General features: G+C 36.5%; 1 protein-coding gene across 1 annotated transcript in view; it reads right to left on the bottom strand.

Annotated features, from left to right (window-relative positions):
* Positions 1-938: 938 nt before the first annotated feature.
* Positions 939-26,070, bottom strand: part of LOC133542212 (D-glutamate cyclase, mitochondrial-like) — a 107,051-nt gene continuing 81,919 nt past the window's right edge. The window contains exons 12-14 of the mRNA XM_061886108.1: positions 17,519-17,625; positions 1,383-1,616; positions 939-950 (exon numbers count right to left, since the gene is read on the bottom strand). Of these exons, the coding sequence (XP_061742092.1) occupies positions 939-950; positions 1,383-1,616; positions 17,519-17,625 (353 nt within the window). The remainder of the gene's footprint in view (positions 951-1,382; positions 1,617-17,518; positions 17,626-26,070) is intronic.

Below are 26,070 nucleotides of genomic sequence, written 5' to 3' on the forward strand. Positions count from 1 at the left end.
ATAAATATTTTATTGTGAAAGCGAGCATTCTTCCACTTGCATGTCTGATTAAGCATCTGCAGGATGTTGCAAAATCTTTAAACAAGATTGTATTTATTGTTTATTTTTTCAATTATAAAATTTCATTCTAATATTTAGACCAGTGAAAAACTACAAATAATTATTTTTTATTTACTTGTGTATTTATTTTTAATCACTTTTTCCCCCCTTGTTTTAAGAGTTAAGATCCAATAAAAGTAGGTCCGTTTGTAAAAATAAAAACGTAAATTTTGTCAAGTGGCAAATAATTTGCAGTGCACACACACACACACACACACACACACACACACACACACACACACATACACTCTTGTATTTGTTACCTTCTTGAGACCTGAGAAAAATGCCTCCCTCTTTCTAGATCTATAAAGAAGTGTATTTACAACATTAATAACATACATAGTGTGCACATATAAAAAAGGTAAGCCTAAAGTTAATTCTTTTTTTTTTCTTTTTTTTGTAATTGGTTTTTCAACCCTCATTATGTACTTGAAGGTATTACAGTATGTCTTTATGTACATATTTATTTTTAATATATTTTGGCCAAAAGAGGCGCATTTCAACTTCTTACACACACTTGTTATTTCATATGTTGACCAGAGGGGGAGCACTTTTAAAAGCGACACACAGTCCATGTGAACAATCCCTCCTTTTTGGGACCCCCCCCCCCCCCCTCATGTCGATGATGTCATCAGCAGGGTGCAAATGATATCTCTAGTTTTTGTTTTTTTGTAACCTGCTTAAGACCGAGGACAAAGGAGTCAGGGACCACAGACGGCCCGCCAACTTAGCTGTAGAAGCTAACTGTTAATGGCCACTCTAGTCTTAGTCGCATCGTGTACTAGATCATCCTGTGCTCACACATGTCTGGTCTTAGGTCAGCACAGGAAGTGGTCAGATCAGCCGTTCACCTGGCGAGGATGAACAGGGAAGTCCTTCTTTAGCTTTGATGATATGTTGCTGCCTTTGCACCTGTCAATGTTTACTTAGTCAGCAACAACAAAAATCCTGACTTTGGAGCAATGTTCACAGACTCTAGTATTTGGCTCTCTATAGGCAGCATGATTTATGTCCTCACTTGTTCACACCTCCTCATATGGAAGATACTTTTCCTTCATGTCTCAAGAAGGCTAGAAATACAAGAACTGACATGTGCTGAAAACAAATGTTGTACATGACATAAACAAGTGTTTTAGTAGTATTATGTATGATGATATGACTTCAGGAATAAAAGCTGCAACTTCAATATCTGAGCTAAAAAGAGTCCACATTGTAAATAAAGTAGATGAAAAGAAGGTGCAGACAATACAAGGACTGCACTGAAAGAGGTTCTGGAGACTTACTGTAGTCTGGTGGCTCAGGTGGTCTCCGAGCAGGCCCACAAAGTCTGGTGGGACCGTGGAGAGCGGTGAAGGCCACGCCTTTTTATACCCAAAACTGCCCACCTCGGACGGACGCGCTTTCATGTTGGCGTGCGCACGCCTGGCGACTTTGGGCGCCGCGCTGGCCGGGTTGGATGTGGAAGTGTGGGAAAGTCCACAGTGAGCGAGTGAAAGAGAATGAAAGTGTGTTGCTGCCTGCTGATAAAAAGAAGAGAAAGTTGCATCAAGGACAAACAAACACGTGGACTTGAGGCTTGTGCTTCATCCTGGGGAGATCTTTCAAAGCAATGCATGCTGGGAGGATGTTCACCTCACACCACTAAAAGCTCTTAAAGACTGCCTGTCATCGAGGGCCACACTGCAGGGGGCCCCTGGTAACTGTGATAGTTAATACATAATCCCCTCATAGTCTTTCACTACTTCATATGTCAAACATTCACTTCAACTTCTATTTACCTGTATTTACACACAGTGTTACTGTTCAAATATGAAATATACTGGTTAAGTAAAACCTCCACCTTGTTTTTAATGAATACTTAAGTCTACTATGCTACTGTTTTTGAATGTTGTCATTATGGTGGTACTTAATGAATACTTAGGTCTACTACGCTACTATATTTAATGTTGTCATGATAGTAATTAATGAATACTTAGGTCTACTACACTACTGTATTTAATGTTGTCATTATGGTGGTACTTAATGAATACTTAGGTCTACTACACTATTGTATTTAATGTTGTCATCATGGTGGTACTTAATGAATACTTAGGTCTACTACACTACTGTATTTAATGTTGTCACTAAGGTGGTACTTAATGAATACTTAGGTCTACTACACTATTGTATTTAATGTTGTCATTATGGTGGTACTTAATGAATACTTAGGTCTACTACACTACTGTATTTAATGTTGTCACTAAGGTGGTACTTAATGAATACTTAGGTCTACTACACTACTGTATTTAATGTTGTCATCATGGTCGTACTTAATGAATACTTAGGTCTACTACACTACTGTATTTAATGTTGTCATCATGGTGGTACTTAATGAATACTTAGGTATACTACACTATTGTATTTAATGTTGTCATCATGGTGGTACTTAATGAATACTTAGGTCTACTACACTATTGTATTTAATGTTGTCATTATGGTGGTACTTAATGAATACTTATGTCTACTACACTATTGTATTTAGGTCTACTATTGTATTTAATGTTGTCATCATGGTCGTACTTAATGAATACTTAGGTCTACTACACTATTGTATTTAATGTTGTCATCATGGTGGTACTTAATGAATACTTAGGTCTACTACACTACTGTATTTAATGTTGTAATGATGGTGGTACTTAATGAATACTTAGGTCTGCTACACTATTGTATTTAATGTTGTCATTATCAATCAATCAATCAATGTTTACTTATATAGCCCTAAATCACTAGTGTCTCAAAGGGCTGCACAAACCACTACGACATCCTCGGTAGGCCCACATAAGGGCAAGGAAAACTCACACCCAGTGGGACGTCGGTGACAATGATGACTATGAGAACCTTAGAGAGGAGGAAAGCAATGGATGTCGAGCGGGTCTAACATGATACTGTGAAAGTTCAATCCACAATGGATCCAACACAGTCGCGAGAGTCCAGTCCAAACACAGCAGCGAGAGTCCCGTTCACAGCGGAGCCAGCAGGAAACCATCCCAAGGGTAGCGGACCAGCAGCGCAGAGATGTCCCCAGCCGATACACAGAGGGACATAGAAGAAAAAGAAAAGAAACGGCAGATCAACTGGTCTAAAAAGGGAGTCTATTTAAAGGCTAGAGTATACAAATGAGTTTTAAGGTGAGACTTAAATGCTTCTACTGAGGTGGCATCTCCAACTGTTACCGGGAGGGCATTCCAGAGTACTGGAGCCCGAACGGAAAACGCTCTATAGCCCGCAGACTTTTTTTGGGCTTTGGGAATCACTAATAAGCCGGAGTCCTTTGAACGCAGATTTCTTGCCGGGACATATGGTACAATACAATCGGCAAGATAAGATGGAGCTAGACCGTGTAGTATTTTATACGTAAGTAGTAAAACCTTAAAGTCACATCTTAAGTGCACAGGAAGCCAGTGCAGGTGAGCCAGTATAGGTATATATGTATGTATATATGTATATAAAGGTATATACAGTATAGGTATATATGTATGTATATATGTATATAAAGGTATATACAGTACAGGCGTAATGTGATCAAACTTTCTTGTTCTTGTCAAAAGTCTAGCAGCCGCATTTTGTACCAACTGTAATCTTTTAATGCTAGACATGGGGAGACCTGAAAATAATACGTTACAGTAGTCGAGGCGAGACGTAACAAACGCATGGATAATGATCTCAGCGTCTTTAGTGGACAGAATGGAGCGAATTTTAGCGATGTTACGGAGATGAAAGAAGGCCGTTTTAGTAACGCTTTTAATGTGTGCCTCAAAGGAGAGAGTTGGGTGGAAGATAATACCCAGATTCTTTACCGTGTCGCCTTGTTTAATTGTTTGGTTGTCAAATGTTAGAGTTGTATTATTAAATAGAGTTCGGTGTCTAGCAGGACCGATAATCAGCATTTCCGTTTTTTTGGCGTTGAGTTGCAAAAAGTTAGCGGACATCCATTGTTTAATTTCATTAAGACACGCCTCCAGCTGACTACAATCCGGCGTGTTGGTCAGCTTTAGGGGCATGTAGAGTTGGGTGTCATCAGCATAACAGTGAAAGCTAACACCGTATTTGCGTATGATGTCACCTAGCGGCAGCATGTAGATGCTGAAGAGTGCAGGGCCAAGGACCGAACCCTGGGGAACTCCACACGTTACCTTAACGTAGTCCGAGGTCACATTGTTATGGGAGACACACTGCATCCTATCAGTAAGATAAGAGTTAAACCAAGACAGGGCTAAGTCTGACATACCAATTCGTGTTTTGATACGTTCTAATAAAATATTATGATCGACGGTATCGAAAGCAGCGCTAAGATCGAGGAGCAGCAACATAGATGACGCATCAGAGTCCATCGTTAGCAATAGATCATTAGTCATTTTTGCGAGGGCTGTCTCCGTCGAGTGATTTGCTCTGAAAACGGATTGAAAGGTTTCACATAGATTGTTAGACGCTAAGTGTTCATTTAACTGCTCCGCAACAATTTTTTCAAGGATTTTTGAAATAAAGGGAAGGTGAGACACCGGTCGGTAATTTACCATGAGGTCAGGATCGAGGTTAGGTCTTTTAAGAAGAGGATGAATAACCGCTTTTTTGAATGCTAGGGGAACAGTGCCCGAGGAGAGTGATAAGTTTATAATATTTAGCACTGATGGACCTAATAATACAAAAAGCTCCTTGATCGGTTTCCCAGGAAGAGGGTCAAGTAAACATGTTGTCTGTTTTATTCCATTTACACGTTGTAACAATTCCTCTAATGTTATTTCCTCAAAACGAGAGAAACTATTTTGGAGGGCAGTATCCGTCGTATATACAATCGTATCAGTGTTAATAGAACCCCGTTGTAGCTGGGACGCATTGTCTTTAATCTCCTTTCTATTATGGTGGTACTTAATGAATACTTAGGTCTACTACACTATTGTATTTAATGTTGTCATCATGGTCGTACTTAATGAATACTTAGGTCTACTACACTATTGTATTTAATGTTGTCATCATGGTGGTACTTAATGAATACTTAGGTCTACTACACTACTGTATTTAATGTTGTTATGATGGTGGTACTTAATGAATACTTAGGTCTACTACACTATTGTATTTAATGTTGTCATTATGGTGGTACTTAATGAATACTTAGGTCTACTACACTACTGTATTTAATGTTGTTATAATGGTGGTACTTAATGAATACTTAGGTCTACTACACTATTGTATTTAATGTTGTCATTATGGTGGTACTTAATGAATACTTAGGTCTACTACACTACTGTATTTAATGTTGTTATGATGGTGGTACTTAATGAATACTTAGGTCTACTACACTATTGTATTTAATGTTGTCGTTATGGTGGTACTTAATGAATACTTAGGTCTACTACACTACTGTATTTAATGTTGTCATTATGGTGGTACTTAATAAATACTTAGGTCTACTACACTACTGTATTTAATGTTGTTATGATGGTGGTACTTAATGAATACTTAGGTCTACTACACTACTGTATTTAATGTTGTCGTTATGGTGGTACTTAATGAATACTTAGGTCTACTACACTACTGTATTTAATGTTGTCATTATGGTGGTACTTAATGAATACTTAGGTCTACTACACTACTGTATTTAATGTTGTCATTATGGTGGTACTTAATGAATACTTAGGTCTACTACACTACTGTATTTAACGTTGTTATGATGGTGGTACTTAATGAATACTTAGGTCTACTACACTACTGTATTTAATGTTGTCGTTATGGTGGTACTTAATGAATACTTAGGTCTACTACACTACTGTATTTAATGTTGTCATTATGGTGGTACTTAATGAATACTTAGGTCTACTACACTACTGTATTTAATGTTGTCGTTATGGTGGTACTTAATGAATACTTAGGTCTACTACACTACTGTATTTAATGTTGTTATGATGGTGGTACTTAATGAATACTTAGGTCTACTACACTACTGTATTTATTGTTGTCATGATGGTGGTACTTAATGAATACTTAGGTCTACTACACTACTGTATTTAATGTTGTTATGATGGTGGTACTTAATGAATACTTAGGTCTACTACACTACTGTATTTAATGTTGTCGTTATGGTGGTACTTAATGAATACTTAGGTCTACTACACTACTGTATTTAACGTTGTTATGATGGTGGTACTTAATGAATACTTAGGTCTACTACACTACTGTATTTAACGTTGTTATGATGGTGGTACTCAATGAATACTTAGGTCTACTACACTACTGTATTTAATGTTGTTATGATGGTGGTACTTAATGAATACTTAGGTCTACTACACTACTGTATTTAACGTTGTTATGATGGTGGTACTTAATGAATACTTAGGTCTACTACACTACTGTATTTAACGTTGTTATGATGGTGGTACTTAATGAATACTTAGGTCTACTACACTACCGTATTTAATGTTGTCATTATGGTGGTACTTAATGAATACTTAGGTCTACTACACTACTGTATTTAATGTTGTTATGATGGTGGTACTTAATGAATACTTAGGTCTACTACACTACTGTATTTAATGTTGTTATGATGGTGGTACTTAATGAATACTTAGGTCTACTACACTACTGTATTTAATGTTGTTATGATGGTGGTACTTAATGAATACTTAGGTCTACTACACTACTGTATTTAACGTTGTTATGATGGTGGTACTTAATGAATACTTAGGTCTACTACACTACTGTATTTATTGTTGTCATGATGGTGGTACTTAATGAATACTTAGGTCTACTACACTACTGTATTTAATGTTGTTATGATGGTGGTACTTAATGAATACTTAGGTCTACTACACTACTGTATTTAATGTTGTCGTTATGGTGGTACTTAATGAATACTTAGGTCTACTACACTACTGTATTTAACGTTGTTATGATGGTGGTACTTAATGAATACTTAGGTCTACTACACTACTGTATTTAACGTTGTTATGATGGTGGTACTCAATGAATACTTAGGTCTACTACACTACTGTATTTAATGTTGTTATGATGGTGGTACTTAATGAATACTTAGGTCTACTACACTACTGTATTTAACGTTGTTATGATGGTGGTACTTAATGAATACTTAGGTCTACTACACTACTGTATTTAACGTTGTTATGATGGTGTTACTTAATGAATACTTAGGTCTACTACACTACTGTATTTAATGTTGTCGTTATGGTGGTACTTAATGAATACTTAGGTCTACTACACTACTGTATTTAATGTTGTTATGATGGTGGTACTTAATGAATACTTAGGTCTACTACACTACTGTATTTAACGTTGTTATGATGGTGGTACTTAATGAATACTTAGGTCTACTACACTACTGTATTTAATGTTGTCATTATGGTGGGACTTAATGAATACTTAGGTCTACTACACTACTGTATTTAATGTTGTTATGATGGTGGTACTTAATGAATACTTAGGTCTACTACACTACTGTATTTAATGTTGTCATTATGGTGGGACTTAATGAATACTTAGGTCTACTACACTACTGTATTTAATGTTGTCATTATGGTGGGACTTAATGAATACTTAGGTCTACTACACTACTGTATTTAATGTTGTTATGATGGTGGTACTTAATGAATACTTAGGTCTACTACACTACTGTATTTAATGTTGTCATTATGGTGGGACTTAATGAATACTTAGGTCTACTACACTACTGTATTTAATGTTGTCGTTATGGTGGTACTTAATGAATACTTAGGTCTACTACACTACTGTATTTAACGTTGTTATGATGGTGGTACTTAATGAATACTTAGGTCTACTACACTACTGTATTTAACGTTGTTATGATGGTGGTACTTAATGAATACTTAGGTCTACTACACTACTGTATTTAATGTTGTCGTTATGGTGGTACTTAATGAATACTTAGGTCTACTACACTACTGTATTTAATGTTGTCATTATGGTGGTACTTAATGAATACTTAGGTCTACTACACTACTGTATTTAACGTTGTTATGATGGTGGTACTTAATGAATACTTAGGTCTACTACACTACTGTATTTATTGTTGTCATGATGGTGGTACTTAATGAATACTTAGGTCTACTACACTACTGTATTTAATGTTGTTATGATGGTGGTACTTAATGAATACTTAGGTCTACTACACTACTGTATTTAATGTTGTCGTTATGGTGGTACTTAATGAATACTTAGGTCTACTACACTACTGTATTTAACGTTGTTATGATGGTGGTACTCAATGAATACTTAGGTCTACTACACTACTGTATTTAATGTTGTTATGATGGTGGTACTTAATGAATACTTAGGTCTACTACACTACTGTATTTAACGTTGTTATGATGGTGGTACTTAATGAATAATTAGGTCTACTACACTACTGTATTTAACGTTGTTATGATGGTGGTACTTAATGAATACTTAGGTCTACTACACTACTGTATTTAATGTTGTTATGATGGTGGTACTTAATGAATACTTAGGTCTACTACACTACTGTATTTAATGTTGTCATTATGGTGGTACTTAATGAATACTTAGGTCTACTACACTACTGTATTTAATGTTGTTATGATGGTGGTACTTAATGAATACTTAGGTCTACTACACTACTGTATTTAATGTTGTCATTATGGTGGTACTTAATGAATACTTAGGTCTACTACACTACTGTATTTAATGTTGTTATGATGGTGGTACTTAATGAATACTTAGGTCTACTACACTACTGTATTTAATGTTGTCATTATGGTGGTACTTAATGAATACTTAGGTCTACTACACTACTGTATTTAATGTTGTTATGATGGTGGTACTTAATGAATACTTAGGTCTACTACACTACTGTATTTAACGTTGTTATGATGGTGGTACTTAATGAATACTTAGGTCTACTACACTACTGTATTTAATGTTGTTATGATGGTGGTACTTAATGAATACTTAGGTCTACTACACTACTGTATTTAATGTTGTCATTATGGTGGTACTTAATGAATACTTAGGTCTACTACACTACTGTATTTAATGTTGTTATGATGGTGGTACTTAATGAATACTTAGGTCTACTACACTACTGTATTTAATGTTGTCATTATGGTGGTACTTAATGAATACTTAGGTCTACTACACTACTGTATTTAATGTTGTTATGATGGTGGTACTTAATGAATACTTAGGTCTACTACACTACTGTATTTAATGTTGTCATTATGGTGGTACTTAATGAATACTTAGGTCTACTACACTACTGTATTTAATGTTGTTATGATGGTGGTACTTAATGAATACTTAGGTCTACTACACTACTGTATTTAATGTTGTCATTATGGTGGTACTTAATGAATACTTAGGTCTACTACACTACTGTATTTAATGTTGTTATGATGGTGGTACTTAATGAATACTTAGGTCTACTACACTACTGTATTTAATGTTGTCATTATGGTGGTACTTAATGAATACTTAGGTCTACTACACTACTGTATTTAATGTTGTTATGATGGTGGTACTTAATGAATACTTAGGTCTACTACACTACTGTATTTAATGTTGTCATCATGGTCGTACTTAATGAATACTTAGGTCTACTACACTACTGTATTTAATGTTGTCATTATGGTGGTACTTAATGAATACTTAGGTCTACTACACTACTGTATTTAATGTTGTTATGATGGTGGTACTTAATGAATACTTAGGTCTACTACACTACTGTATTTAATGTTGTTATTATGGTGGGACTTAATGAATACTTAGGTCTACTACACTACTGTATTTAATGTTGTCATTATGGTGGTACTTAATGAATACTTAGGTCTACTACACTACTGTATTTAATGTTGTCATTATGGTGGTACTTAATGAATACTTAGGTCTACTACACTACTGTATTTAACGTTGTTATGATGGTGGTACTTAATGAATACTTAGGGTCTACTACACTACTGTATTTAATGTTGTCGTTATGGTGGTACTTAATGAATACTTAGGTCTACTACACTACTGTATTTAATGTTGTCATTATGGTGGTACTTAATGAATACTTAGGTCTACTACACTACTGTATTTAACGTTGTTATGATGGTGGTACTTAATGAATACTTAGGTCTACTACACTACTGTATTTATTGTTGTCATGATGGTGGTACTTAATGAATACTTAGGTCTACTACACTACTGTATTTAATGTTGTTATGATGGTGGTACTTAATGAATACTTAGGTCTACTACACTACTGTATTTAATGTTGTCGTTATGGTGGTACTTAATGAATACTTAGGTCTACTACACTACTGTATTTAACGTTGTTATGATGGTGGTACTCAATGAATACTTAGGTCTACTACACTACTGTATTTAATGTTGTTATGATGGTGGTCCTTAATGAATACTTAGGTCTACTACACTACTGTATTTAACGTTGTTATGATGGTGGTACTTAATGAATAATTAGGTCTACTACACTACTGTATTTAACGTTGTTGTGATGGTGGTACTTAATGAATACTTAGGTCTACTACACTACTGTATTTAATGTTGTTATGATGGTGGTACTTAATGAATACTTAGGTCTACTACACTACTGTATTTAATGTTGTCATTATGGTGGTACTTAATGAATACTTAGGTCTACTACACTACTGTATTTAATGTTGTTATGATGGTGGTACTTAATGAATACTTAGGTCTACTACACTACTGTATTTAATGTTGTCATTATGGTGGTACTTAATGAATACTTAGGTCTACTACACTACTGTATTTAATGTTGTTATGATGGTGGTACTTAATGAATACTTAGGTCTACTACACTACTGTATTTAATGTTGTCATTATGGTGGTACTTAATGAATACTTAGGTCTACTACACTACTGTATTTAATGTTGTTATGATGGTGGTACTTAATGAATACTTAGGTCTACTACACTACTGTATTTAACGTTGTTATGATGGTGGTACTTAATGAATACTTAGGTCTACTACACTACTGTATTTAATGTTGTTATGATGGTGGTACTTAATGAATACTTAGGTCTACTACACTACTGTATTTAATGTTGTCATTATGGGTGGTACTTAATGAATACTTAGGTCTACTACACTACTGTATTTAATGTTGTTATGATGGTGGTACTTAATGAATACTTAGGTCTACTACACTACTGTATTTAATGTTGTCATTATGGTGGTACTTAATGAATACTTAGGTCTACTACACTACTGTATTTAATGTTGTTATGATGGTGGTACTTAATGAATACTTAGGTCTACTACACTACTGTATTTAATGTTGTCATTATGGTGGTACTTAATGAATACTTAGGTCTACTACACTACTGTATTTAATGTTGTTATGATGGTGGTACTTAATGAATACTTAGGTCTACTACACTACTGTATTTAATGTTGTCATTATGGTGGTACTTAATGAATACTTAGGTCTACTACACTACTGTATTTAATGTTGTTATGATGGTGGTACTTAATGAATACTTAGGTCTACTACACTACTGTATTTAATGTTGTCATTATGGTGGTACTTAATGAATACTTAGGTCTACTACACTACTGTATTTAATGTTGTTATGATGGTGGTACTTAATGAATACTTAGGTCTACTACACTACTGTATTTAATGTTGTCATGATGGTGGTACTTAATGAATACTTAGGTCTACTACACTACTGTATTTAATGTTGTTATGATGGTGGTACTTAATGAATACTTAGGTCTACTACACTACTGTATTTAATGTTGTCGTTATGGTGGTACTTAATGAATACTTAGGTCTACTACACTACTGTATTTAATGTTGTCATTATGGTGGTACTTAATGAATACTTAGGTCTACTACACTACTGTATTTAATGTTGTTATGATGGTGGTACTTAATGAATACTTAGGTCTACTACACTACTGTATTTAATGTTGTCATTATGGTGGTACTTAATGAATACTTAGGTCTACTACACTACTGTAATTAATGTTGTCATTATGGTGGTACTTAATGAATACTTAGGTCTACTACACTACTGTATTTAATGTTGTTATGATGGTGGTACTTAATGAATACTTAGGTCTACTACACTACTGTATTTAATGTTGTCATTATGGTGGTACTTAATGAATACTTAGGTCTACTACACTACTGTATTTAATGTTGTTATGATGGTGGTACTTAATGAATACTTAGGTCTACGTACACTACTGTATTTAATGTTGTCATTATGGTGGTACTTAATGAATACTTAGGTCTACTACACTACTGTATTTAATGTTGTTATGATGGTGGTACTTAATGAATACTTAGGTCTACTACACTACTGTATTTAATGTTGTCATTATGGTGGTACTTAATGAATACTTAGGTCTACTACACTACTGTATTTAATGTTGTTATGATGGTGGTACTTAATGAATACTTAGGTCTACTACACTACTGTATTTAATGTTGTCATTATGGTGGTACTTAATGAATACTTAGGTCTACTACACTACTGTATTTAATGTTGTTATGATGGTGGTACTTAATGAATACTTAGGTCTACTACACTACTGTATTTAATGTTGTCATCATGGTCGTACTTAATGAATACTTAGGTCTACTACACTACTGTATTTAATGTTGTCATTATGGTGGTACTTAATGAATACTTAGGTCTACTACACTACTGTATTTAATGTTGTTATGATGGTGGTACTTAATGAATACTTAGGTCTACTACACTACTGTATTTAATGTTGTCATTATGGTGGGTACTTAATGAATACTTAGGTCTACTACACTACTGTATTTAATGTTGTTATGATGGTGGTACTTAATGAATACTTAGGTCTACTACACTACTGTATTTAATGTTGTCATTATGGTGGTACTTAATGAATACTTAGGTCTACTACACTACTGTATTTAATGTTGTTATGATGGTGGTACTTAATGAATACTTAGGTCTACTACACTACTGTATTTAATGTTGTCATTATGGTGGTACTTAATGAATACTTAGGTCTACTACACTACTGTATTTAATGTTGTTATGATGGTGGTACTTAATGAATACTTAGGTCTACTACACTACTGTATTTAATGTTGTCATTATGGTGGTACTTAATGAATACTTAGGTCTACTACACTACTGTATTTAATGTTGTTATGATGGTGGTACTTAATGAATACTTAGGTCTACTACACTACTGTATTTAATGTTGTCATCATGGTCGTACTTAATGAATACTTAGGTCTACTACACTACTGTATTTAATGTTGTCATTATGGTGGTACTTAATGAATACTTAGGTCTACTACACTACTGTATTTAATGTTGTTATGATGGTGGTACTTAATGAATACTTAGGTCTACTACACTACTGTATTTAATGTTGTCATTATGGTGGTACTTAATGAATACTTAGGTCTACTACACTACTGTATTTAATGTTGTTATGATGGTGGTACTTAATGAATACTTAGGTCTACTACACTACTGTATTTAATGTTGTCATCATGGTCGTACTTAATGAATACTTAGGTCTACTACACTACTGTATTTAATGTTGTCATTATGGTGGTACTTAATGAATACTTAGGTCTACTACACTACTGTATTTAATGTTGTTATGATGGTGGTACTTAATGAATACTTAGGTCTACTACACTACTGTATTTAATGTTGTCATTATGGTGGTACTTAATGAATACTTAGGTCTACTACACTACTGTATTTAATGTTGTTATGATGGTGGTACTTAATGAATACTTAGGTCTACTACACTACTGTATTTAATGTTGTCATTATGGTGGTACTTAATGAATACTTAGGTCTACTACACTACTGTATTTAATGTTGTTATGATGGTGGTACTTAATGAATACTTAGGTCTACTACACTACTGTATTTAATGTTGTCATTATGGTGGTACTTAATGAATACTTAGGTCTACTACACTACTGTATTTAATGTTGTTATGATGGTGGTACTTAATGAATACTTAGGTCTAACTACACTACTGTATTTAATGTTGTCATTATGGTGGTACTTAATGAATACTTAGGTCTACTACACTACTGTATTTAATGTTGTTATGATGGTGGTACTTAATGAATACTTAGGTCTACTACACTACTGTATTTAATGTTGTCATCATGGTCGTACTTAATGAATACTTAGGTCTACTACACTACTGTATTTAATGTTGTCATTATGGTGGTACTTAATGAATACTTAGGTCTACTACACTACTGTATTTAATGTTGTTATGATGGTGGTACTTAATGAATACTTAGGTCTACTACACTACTGTATTTAATGTTGTTATGATGGTGGTACTTAATGAATACTTAGGTCTACTACACTACTGTATTTAATGTTGTCATTATGGTGGTACTTAATGAATACTTAGGTCTACTACACTACTGTATTTAATGTTGTTATGATGGTGGTACTTAATGAATACTTAGGTCTACTACACTACTGTATTTAATGTTGTTATGATGGTGGTACTTAATGAATACTTAGGTCTACTACACTACTGTATTTAATGTTGTCATTCATGGTCGTACTTAATGAATACTTAGGTCTACTACACTACTGTATTTAATGTTGTCATTATGGTGGTACTTAATGAATACTTAGGTCTACTACACTACTGTATTTAATGTTGTTATGATGGTGGTACTTAATGAATACTTAGGTCTACTACACTACTGTATTTAATGTTGTCATTATGGTGGTACTTAATGAATACTTAGGTCTACTACACTACTGTATTTAATGTTGTTATGATGGTGGTACTTAATGAATACTTAGGTCTACTACACTACTGTATTTAATGTTGTCATCATGGTCGTACTTAATGAATACTTAGGTCTACTACACTACTGTATTTAATGTTGTCATTATGGTGGTACTTAATGAATACTTAGGTCTACTACACTACTGTATTTAATGTTGTTATGATGGTGGTACTTAATGAATACTTAGGTCTACTACACTACTGTATTTAATGTTGTCATTATGGTGGTACTTAATGAATACTTAGGTCTACTACACTACTGTATTTAATGTTGTTATGATGGTGGTACTTAATGAATACTTAGGTCTACTACACTACTGTATTTAATGTTGTCATCATGGTCGTACTTAATGAATACTTAGGTCTACTACACTACTGTATTTAATGTTGTCATTATGGTGGTACTTAATGAATACTTAGGTCTACTACACTACTGTATTTAATGTTGTTATGATGGTGGTACTTAATGAATACTTAGGTCTACTACACTACTGTATTTAATGTTGTCATTATGGTTGGTACTTAATGAATACTTAGGTCTACTACACTACTGTATTTAATGTTGTTATGATGGTGGTACTTAATGAATACTTAGGTCTACTACACTACTGTATTTAATGTTGTCATTATGGTGGTACTTAATGAATACTTAGGTCTACTACACTACTGTATTTAATGTTGTTATGATGGTGGTACTTAATGAATACTTAGGTCTACTACACTACTGTATTTAATGTTGTTATGATGGTGGTACTTAATGAATACTTTAGTGCCAGGGTCACCAACCTTTTTAAACCAAGAGCTACTTCTTGGGTACTGATTAATGGGAAGGGCTACCAGTTTGATACACAGTTCAGTAAATTGCCAGAAATAACCAATTTGCTCAATAGACCTTTAATAAATAAATATATATATAAATAAATAATTCTATATATATATAAAAAAAGGGGTATTTCTGTCCGTCATTCCGTCGTACATTTTTTTTCCTTTTAAAGAAGGTTTTTTTGTAGAGAAAAACTGATGAAGAAACACTTAATTGAACGGTTTAAAAGAGGAGAAAACACGAAAAAATTAAAATTAAATTTTGAAACATAGTTTATCTTCAATTTCGACTATTTAAAATTCAAAATTCAACCGAAAAAAAGAAGAGAAAAACTAGCTAAATCGAATCTTTTTGAACAAATAAAAAAATTATTTATGGAACATCATTAGTCATTTTTCCTGATTAAGATTAATTTTAGAATTTTGATGACATGTTTTAAATAGGTTAAAATCCAATCTGCACTTTGTTAGAATATATAACAAATTGGACCAAGCTATATTTCTAACAAAGACAAATTATTTCTTCTAGATTTTGCAGAACAAAATTTTTTAAAGAATTTCAAAATACTTTGAAATAAGATTTAAATTTGATTCTACAGATTTTCTAGATTTGCCAGAATATTTTTTTGAATTGTAATCATAATAAGTTTGAAGAAATATTTCATAAATATTCATCATCGAAAAAACATAAAATAAAATTGAGAATTAAATTAAAATGTATTTATTATTCTTTACAATAAAGAAAAAAAGACTTGAACATTGATTTAAATTGTCAGGAAAGCAGAGGAAGGAATTTAAAAGGTAAAAAGGTATATGTGTTTAAAAATCCTAAAATAATTTTTAAGATTGTATTTTTTCTCTAAAATTGTCTTTCTGAAAGTTATGAGAAGCAAAATAAAAAAATAAATGAATTTATTTAAACAAGTGAAGACCAAGTCTCTAAAATATCTTCTTGGATTTTCTAATTCTATTTGAGTTTTGCCTCTCTTAGAATTAAAAATGTCGAGCAAAGCGAGACCAGCTTGCTAGTAAATAAATACAATTTAAAAAATAGAGGCAGCTCACTGGTAAGTGCTGCTATTTGAGCTATTTTTAGAACAGGCCAGCAGGCGACTCATCTGGTCCTTACGGGCGACCTGGTGCCCGCGTTGGTGACCGCTGGTCTAGTGGTGAAAAATGTGCACAGAAGCTTGTGGATGGCTACCAAAAGTGTCTTATTGCAGGTAAACTTGCCAAGAGACATGTAAGCAAATATGAACATTGCTGTACGTATACTTTTGATTGCTCACATTTCCAGTAGAGACATAATAAATTCATAAAAGAAGCAAACTTCATGAATATTTTAGTGAGTACCAAGTATGTGCTCCAATCATCACATCACAAAACAATAAGAAATGATTGGAAAGTCCAGACATCCATGACATCATCTTCATTTACAGGTGTATCTACACTTTTGACCACCACTGTAAGTAAATAACTCTTGAACTGATTTGCATAAAGTTGGCCTTGGTCCAGTCCTTCAAGATCTCAACACCTGACTAATAACACATGACATCAAGTATCTCACAGGTTGTTTGAGACTCCATCACATTTCAACTCAGCTCATTTTGTGCAGAACATTCTAGTCTTTAAATGCTTTTGTCTGCTGTGAAGAACATCTTGTATCAAGACTTGTGGACTGGAGTCTTTCACTACATTTGAGCCATGTGACAAAGTATCAGCACAGCAGGTTTTTGGCAGAAAGTCACCTCAGGAAGAATGTGAGACATTTAGTCTCAGACCCTGACTGATCCTGTGAGGTTGATGCTGGAGCTCCGCCTCCATGTCCTGCACGCACAGCTTGTTGATGGATCTCAGACTATTGATGCTGTTTGCTGCAATGAAGGGCTTTCAACAGTTCTATTGATTTATTGATGAAAGAGAGTTTACAATGATTTGCAAATCCTTTTCAACTTATATTCAGTTGAATAGACTGCAAAGACAAGATATTTCATCTTCACACTGACAAACTTTCTTCTTTTTTTGCAAATAATCATGAAGTTAGGATTTAATGGCAGCAACACCTGTCAAAAAAGGCATTTTTACCAGTGTGTTACATGGCCTTTCCTTTGAACAACACTCAGTGCAGGTTTGGGAACTGAGGAGACACATTTTTGAAGTGGAATTCTTTCCCATTCTTGCTTGATGTACAGCTTAACTTGTTCAACAGTCTCCTGCCTCATATTTTAGCCTGCACACATTTTCAATGTCTGGACTACAGGCAGGCCAGTCTAGTACCTGCACTCTTTTACTATGAAGCTACGTGGCTTGGCATTGTCTTGCTGAAATAAGCAGGGGCGTCCATGATAACAACATATGTTGCTCCAAAAGTTGTATGTACCTTTCAGCATTAATGGTGCCTTCACAGATGTGTAAGTTAGCCATGCCTTGGCCACTAATACACCCCCATACCATCACACATGCTGCCTAGAACACTTTCACCCTACAACAATCACTAATACACCCCCATACCATCACACATGCTGACTAGAACACTTTCACCCTACAACAATCACTAATACACCCCCATACCATCACACATGCTGCCTAGAACACTTTCACCCTACAACAATCACTAATACACCCCCATACCATCACACATGCTGGCTAGAACACTTTCACCCTATAACAATCACTAATACACCCCCATACCATCACACATGCTGCCTAGAACACTTTCACCCTACAACAATCACTAATACACCCCCATACCATCACACATGCTGCCTAGAACACTTTCACCCTACAACAATCACTAATACACCCCCATACCATCACACATGCTGCCTAGAACACTTTCACCCTACAACAATCACTAATACACCCCCATACCATCACACATGCTGCCTAGAACACTTTCACCCTACAACAATCACTAATACACCCCCATACCATCACACATGCTGCCTAGAACACTTTCACCCTACAACAATCACTAATACACCCCCATACCATCACACATGCTGCCTAGAACACTTTCACCCTACAACAATCACTAATACACCCCCATACCATCACACATGCTGCCTAGAACACTTTCACCCTACAACAATCACTAATACACCCCCATACCATCACACATGCTGCCTAGAACACTTTCACCCTACAACAATCACTAATACACCCCCATACCATCACACATGCTGCCTAGAACACTTTCACCCTACAACAATCACTAATACACCCCCATACCATCACACATGCTGCCTAGAACACTTTCACCCTACAACAATCACTAATACACCCCCATACCATCACACATGCTGCCTAGAACACTTTCACCCTACAACAATCACTAATACACCCCCATACCATCACACATGCTGCCTAGAACACTTTCACCCTACAACAATCACTAATACACCCCCATACCATCACACATGCTGCCTAGAACACTTTCACCCTACAACAATCACTAATACACCCCCATACCATCACACATGCTGACTAGAACACTTTCACCCTACAACAATCACTAATACACCCCCATACCATCACACATGCTGCCTAGAACACTTTCACCCTACAACAATCACTAATACACCCCATACATCACACATGCTGGCTAAAACACTTTCACCCTATAACAATCACTAATACACCCCCATACCATCACACATGCTGCCTAGAACACTTTCACCCTACAACAATCACTAATACACCCCCATACCATCACACATGCTGGCTAAAACACTTTCACCCTATAACAATCACTAATACACCCCCATACCATCACACATGCTGCCTAGAACACTTTCACCCTACAACAATCACTAATACACCCCCATACCATCACACATGCTGCCTAGAACACTTTCACCCTACAACAATCACTAATACACCCCCATACCATCACACATGCTGCCTAGAACACTTTCACCCTACAACAATCACTAATACACCCCCATACCATCACACATGCTGCCTAGAACACTTTCACCCTACAACAATCACTAATACACCCCCATACCATCACACATGCTGCCTAGGACACTTTCACCCTACAACAATCACTAATACACCCCCATACCATCACACATGCTGCCTAGAACACTTTCACCCTACAACAATCACTAATACACCCCCATACCATCACACATGCTGCCTAGAACACTTTCACCCTACAACAATCACTAATACACCCCCATACCATCACACATGCTGCCTAGAACACTTTCACCCTACAACAATCACTAATACACCCCCATACCATCACACATGCTGCTAGAACACTTTCACCCTACAACAATCACTAATACACCCCCATACCATCACACATGCTGCCTAGAACACTTTCACCCTACAACAATCACTAATACACCCCCATACCATCACACATGCTGCCTAGTACACTTTCACCCTACAACAATCACTAATACACCCCCATACCATCACACATGCTGCCTAGAACACTTTCACCCTACAACAATCACTAATACACCCCCATACCATCACACATGCTGGCCTAGAACACTTTCACCCTACAACAATCACTAATACACCCCCATACCATCACACATGCTGCCTAGAACACTTTCACCCTACAACAATCACTAATACACCCCCATACCATCACACATGCTGCCTAGAACACTTTCACCCTACAACAATCACTAATACACCCCCATACCATCACACATGCTGCCTAGAACACTTTCACCCTACTAACAATCACTAATACACCCCCATACCATCACACATGCTGCCTAGAACACTTTCACCCTACAACAATCACTAATACACCCCCATACCATCACACATGCTGCCTAGAACACTTTCACCCTACAACAATCACTAATACACCCCATACCATCACACATGCTGCCTAGAACACTTTCACCCTACAACAATCACTAATACACCCCCATACCATCACACATGCTGCCTAGAACACTTTCACCCTACAACAATCACTAATACACCCCCATACCATCACACATGCTGCCTAGAACACTTTCACCCTACAACAATCACTAATACACCCCCATACCATCACACATGCTGCCTAGAACACTTTCACCCTACAACAATCACTAATACACCCCCATACCATCACACATGCTGCCTAGAACACTTTCACCCTACAACAATCACTAATACACCCCCATACCATCACACATGCTGCCTAGAACACTTTCACCCTACAACAATCACTAATACACCCCATACCATCACACATGCTGCCTAGAACACTTTCACCCTACAACAATCACTAATACACCCCCATACCATCACACATGCTGCCTAGAACACTTTCACCCTACAACAATCACTAATACACCCCCATACCATCACACATGCTGCCTAGAACACTTTCACCCTACAACAATCACTAATACACCCCCATACCATCACACATGCTGCCTAGAACACTTTCACCCTACAACAATCACTAATACACCCCCATACCATCACACATGCTGCCTAGAACACTTTCACCCTACAACAATCACTAATACACCCCCATACCATCACACATGCTGCCTAGAACACTTTCACCCTACAACAATCACTAATACACCCCCATACCATCACACATGCTGCCTAGAACACTTTCACCCTACAACAATCACTAATACACCCCCATACCATCACACATGCTGCCTAGAACACTTTCACCCTACAACAATCACTAATACACCCCATACCATCACACATGCTGCCTAGAACACTTTCACCCTACAACAATCACTAATACACCCCCATACCATCACACATGCTGCCTAGAACACTTTCACCCTACAACAATCACTAATACACCCCCATACCATCACACATGCTGCCTAGAACACTTTCACCCTACAACAATCACTAATACACCCCCATACCATCACACATGCTGTCCTAGAACACTTTCACCCTACAACAATCACTAATACACCCCCCATACCATCAACACATGCTGCCTAGAACACTTTCACCCTACAACAATCACTAATACACCCCCATACCATCACACATGCTGCCCCTCAGCAACACTTTCACCCTACAACAATCACTAATACACCCCCATACCATCACACATGCTGTCTAGAACACTTTCACCCTACAACAATCACTAATACTCACTAATACACCCCCATACCATCACACATGCTGCCTAGCACACTTTCACCCTACAACAATCACTAATACACCCCCATACCATCACACATGCTGCCTAGCACACTTTCACCCTACAACAATCACTAATACACCCCCATACCATCACACATGCTGCCTAGAACACTTTCACCCTACAACAATCACTAATACACCCCCATACCATCACACATGCTGCCTAGCACACTTTCACCCTACAACAATCACTAATACACCCCCATACCATCACACATGCTGCCTAGCACACTTTCACCCTACAACAATCACTAATACACCCCCATACCATCACACATGCTGCCTAGCACACTTTCACCCTACAACAATCACTAATACACCCCCATACCATCACACATGCTGCCTAGAACACTTTCACCCTACAACAATCACTAATACACCCCCATACCATCACACATGCTGCCTAGCACACTTTCACCCTACAACAATCACTAATACACCCCCATACCATCACACATGCTGCCTAGAACACTTTCACCCTACAACAATCACTAATACACCCCCATACCATCACACATGCTGCCTAGCACACTTTCACCCTACAACAATCACTAATACACCCCCATACCATCACACATGCTGCCTAGAACACTTTCACCCTACAACAATCACTAATACACCCCCATACCATCACACATGCTGCCTAGCACACTTTCACCCTACAACAATCACTAATACACCCCCATACCATCACACATGCTGCCTAGCACACTTTCACCCTACAACAATCACTAATACACCCCCATACCATCACACATGCTGCCTAGAACACTTTCACCCTACAACAATCACTAATACACCCCCATACCATCACACATGCTGCCTAGCACACTTTCACCCTACAACAATCACTAATACACCCCCATACCATCACACATGCTGCCTAGCACACTTTCACCCTACAACAATCACTAATACACCCCCATACCATCACACATGCTGCCTAGAACACTTTCACCCTACAACAATCACTAATACACCCCCATACCATCACACATGCTGACTACAACACTTTCACCCTACAACAACAGATCCTACTTGATGTACTTGACTACAGATCCTAGTTGATGTACTTGACTACAGATCCTACTTGATGTACTTGACTACAGATCCTACTTGATGTACTTGACTACAGATCCTACTTGATGTACTTGACTACAGATCCTAGTTGATGTACTTGACTACAGATCCTAGTTGATGTACTTGACTACAGATCCTACTTGATGTACTTGACTACAGATCCTACTTGATGTACTTGACTACAGATCCTAGTTGATGTACTTGACTACAGATCCTAGTTGATGTACTTGACTACAGATCCTAGTTGATGTACTTTACTTTGTGTTGCAGAACTATTGCAGGAGGCTGAAGTCTCTCCTAACGAGGCTGCAGTCCAATTAGTGCACATATCCACCTGTCAATGTGCTCCATCATTAGTTGGAGACAAAGGCAACAAACTATTTATTGATTGATTTATTAGTCTGAGTCCAAGGTGACCTTGAGTAGTTTGGCGATGATGTCAGAATGTGAGGGGTGAAAGGTCAGACCATCCACCTCCATGGCCAGGTTACCAGTTTTACCACTTCGAATGCCAAAATCCACCAGCGTTGACAAGATAGACTCCTCCTGGAAATAAATCATATTTGAGTACAGTTTCAATGCACTTGGAATGACTGTAGGAACTAGTGTTGTCCCCACAACATTATTTTTCTCACGGATGAAGAGCATATTGATGCACGTTTTGTCCACCCAAGATCCAAGAAGACCAGTCGGACTCACATCCGACTGGTCTTCACATAGCAGGTAAATATCCAGAATCCTTTGCATCCATCACACTTCCTGACTATTTTATTCACCCCGCGAGCAGCAAGGTAAGGTGGGCGGGGTTGGAGGCGCGGGGGGTGTAAAATATATTCATCTTACTCACGGATGCAAAGGATTCTGGGTATTTGTTGTGTTGCGTTTATGTTGTGTTACTGTGAAAATGTTCTCCCGAAATGTGTTTGTCATTCTTGTTTGGTGTGGCTTCACAGTGTGGTGCATATTAGTAAGAGTGTTAAAATTGTTGATATCACAACCATTAGTGTACTTTGTATCACCCAGCATGCCTTTCAATCTTGTACGTGTGAATGCGGGAGCTGCATACAACATGTTGCTGAACTAATAAGATTTGTAGGAGTTGTTGTAGGTGTCAAAGGCAATGGCTTCACAGCACGCCCTTATCCTTGTCATCAGGATGAACACAATTGGATATTCGCGAGTACGTTAGCGGCTCCCGTTGTTTTCTTTACTCTGTGAAACGGGTTTAAATAGCTCTTTGAGTGATGAAGGTGGCCGACCTCTAATGTATTTCAACGGACGGTTGCGGTTCTGATAAAATGTTGGTTCGGGTGGACGGCGGGTGGATGACGACTTTGGTGATTAGGTTGCGGATGATATAATTGCCTATTTGAGCATCTCTAGTCCAAAGTAAAGGTGCCGAGCACACGGGAAGCTAAGGAGGAACTTAGCACAGAGCAAGAACATCTCGTGAGTGTTGCTTACCACAAACAAAGGATCAAGACTGAACAAAGGGAGAAGGCAGGCTTAAATAGGGAAGTAATAAATGACCACAGGTGCAAGTCAAAAACAAGAGCAGGTGGAACAAATGCGAAACCATGGTAACCAGGTAAATAAGGAAGTGCAAAAACTAGGAATCGGAAAAGTCCAAAACAAACCAAGAATACAAAAGGACTCAAAAAATCGAAATGAAAATGTGATCCGGGAAGTGGATCACAACAATTTTAGTACTGTTACCAACGTGTTGTTCCATACTTTTCTAAATAAAGACAAAGACAAAAAATGTCTTTATTGGAAGCAAACATCTTAGGGTACATGAAACATATGTTTATTATATGTCATGTACCTTAAGATTTTTTTGTTCCAATAAAGACAATAATGACATTTTCCGTGTTTCTCTCTATTTAGAAAAGTATGTAACTACATATTGGTGTGGGGACAACACTAATATCTACATGGACTTATTTAGAAAAGTATGTAACTACATATTGGTGTGGAGACAACACTAATATCTACATAGACTTATTTAGAAAAGTATGTAACTACATATTGGTGTGGGGACAACACTAATATCTACATGGACTTATTTAGAAAAGTATGTAACTACATATTGGTGTGGGGACAACACTAATATCTACATAGACTTATTTAGAAAAGTATGTAACTACATATTGGTGTGGGGACAACACTAATATCTACATGGACTTATTTAGAAAAGTATGTAACTACATATTGGTGTGGGGACAACACTAATATCTACATAGACTTATTTAGAAAAGTATGTAACTACATATTGGTGTGGGGACAACACTAATATCTACATAGACTTATTTAGAAAAGTATGTAACTACATATTGGTGTGGGGACAACACTAATATCTACATAGACTTATTTAGAAAAGTATGTAACTACATATTGGTGTGGGGACAACACTAATATCTACATAGACTTATTTAGAAAAGTATGTAACTACATATTGGTGTGGGGACAACACTAATATCTACATGGACTTATTTAGAAAAGTATGTAACTACATATTGGTGTGGAGACAACACTAATATCTACATAGACTTATTTAGAAAAGTATGTAACTACATATTGGTGTGGGGACAACACTAATATCTACATGGACTTATTTAGAAAAGTATGTAACTACATATTGGTGTGGGGACAACACTAATATCTACATAGACTTATTTAGAAAAGTATGTAACTACATATTGGTGTGGGGACAACACTAATATCTACATGGACTTATTTAGAAAAGTATGTAACTACATATTGGTGTGGGGACAACACTAATATCTACATAGACTTATTTAGAAAAGTATGTAACTACATATTGGTGTGGGGACAACACTAATATCTACATGGACTTATTTAGAAAAGTATGTAACTACATATTGGTGTGGGGACAACACTAATATCTACATAGACTTATTTAGAAAAGTATGTAACTACATATTGGTGTGGGGACAACACTAATATCTACATAGACTTATTTAGAAAAGTATGTAACTACATATTGGTGTGGGGACAACACTAATATCTACATAGACTTATTTAGAAAAGTATGTAACTACTTATTGGTGTGGGGACAACAC

The sequence above is a fragment of the Nerophis ophidion genome, linkage group LG24, assembly GCF_033978795.1.
Source record: "Nerophis ophidion isolate RoL-2023_Sa linkage group LG24, RoL_Noph_v1.0, whole genome shotgun sequence".
Taxonomy (NCBI): Eukaryota; Metazoa; Chordata; class Actinopteri; order Syngnathiformes; family Syngnathidae; genus Nerophis; species Nerophis ophidion.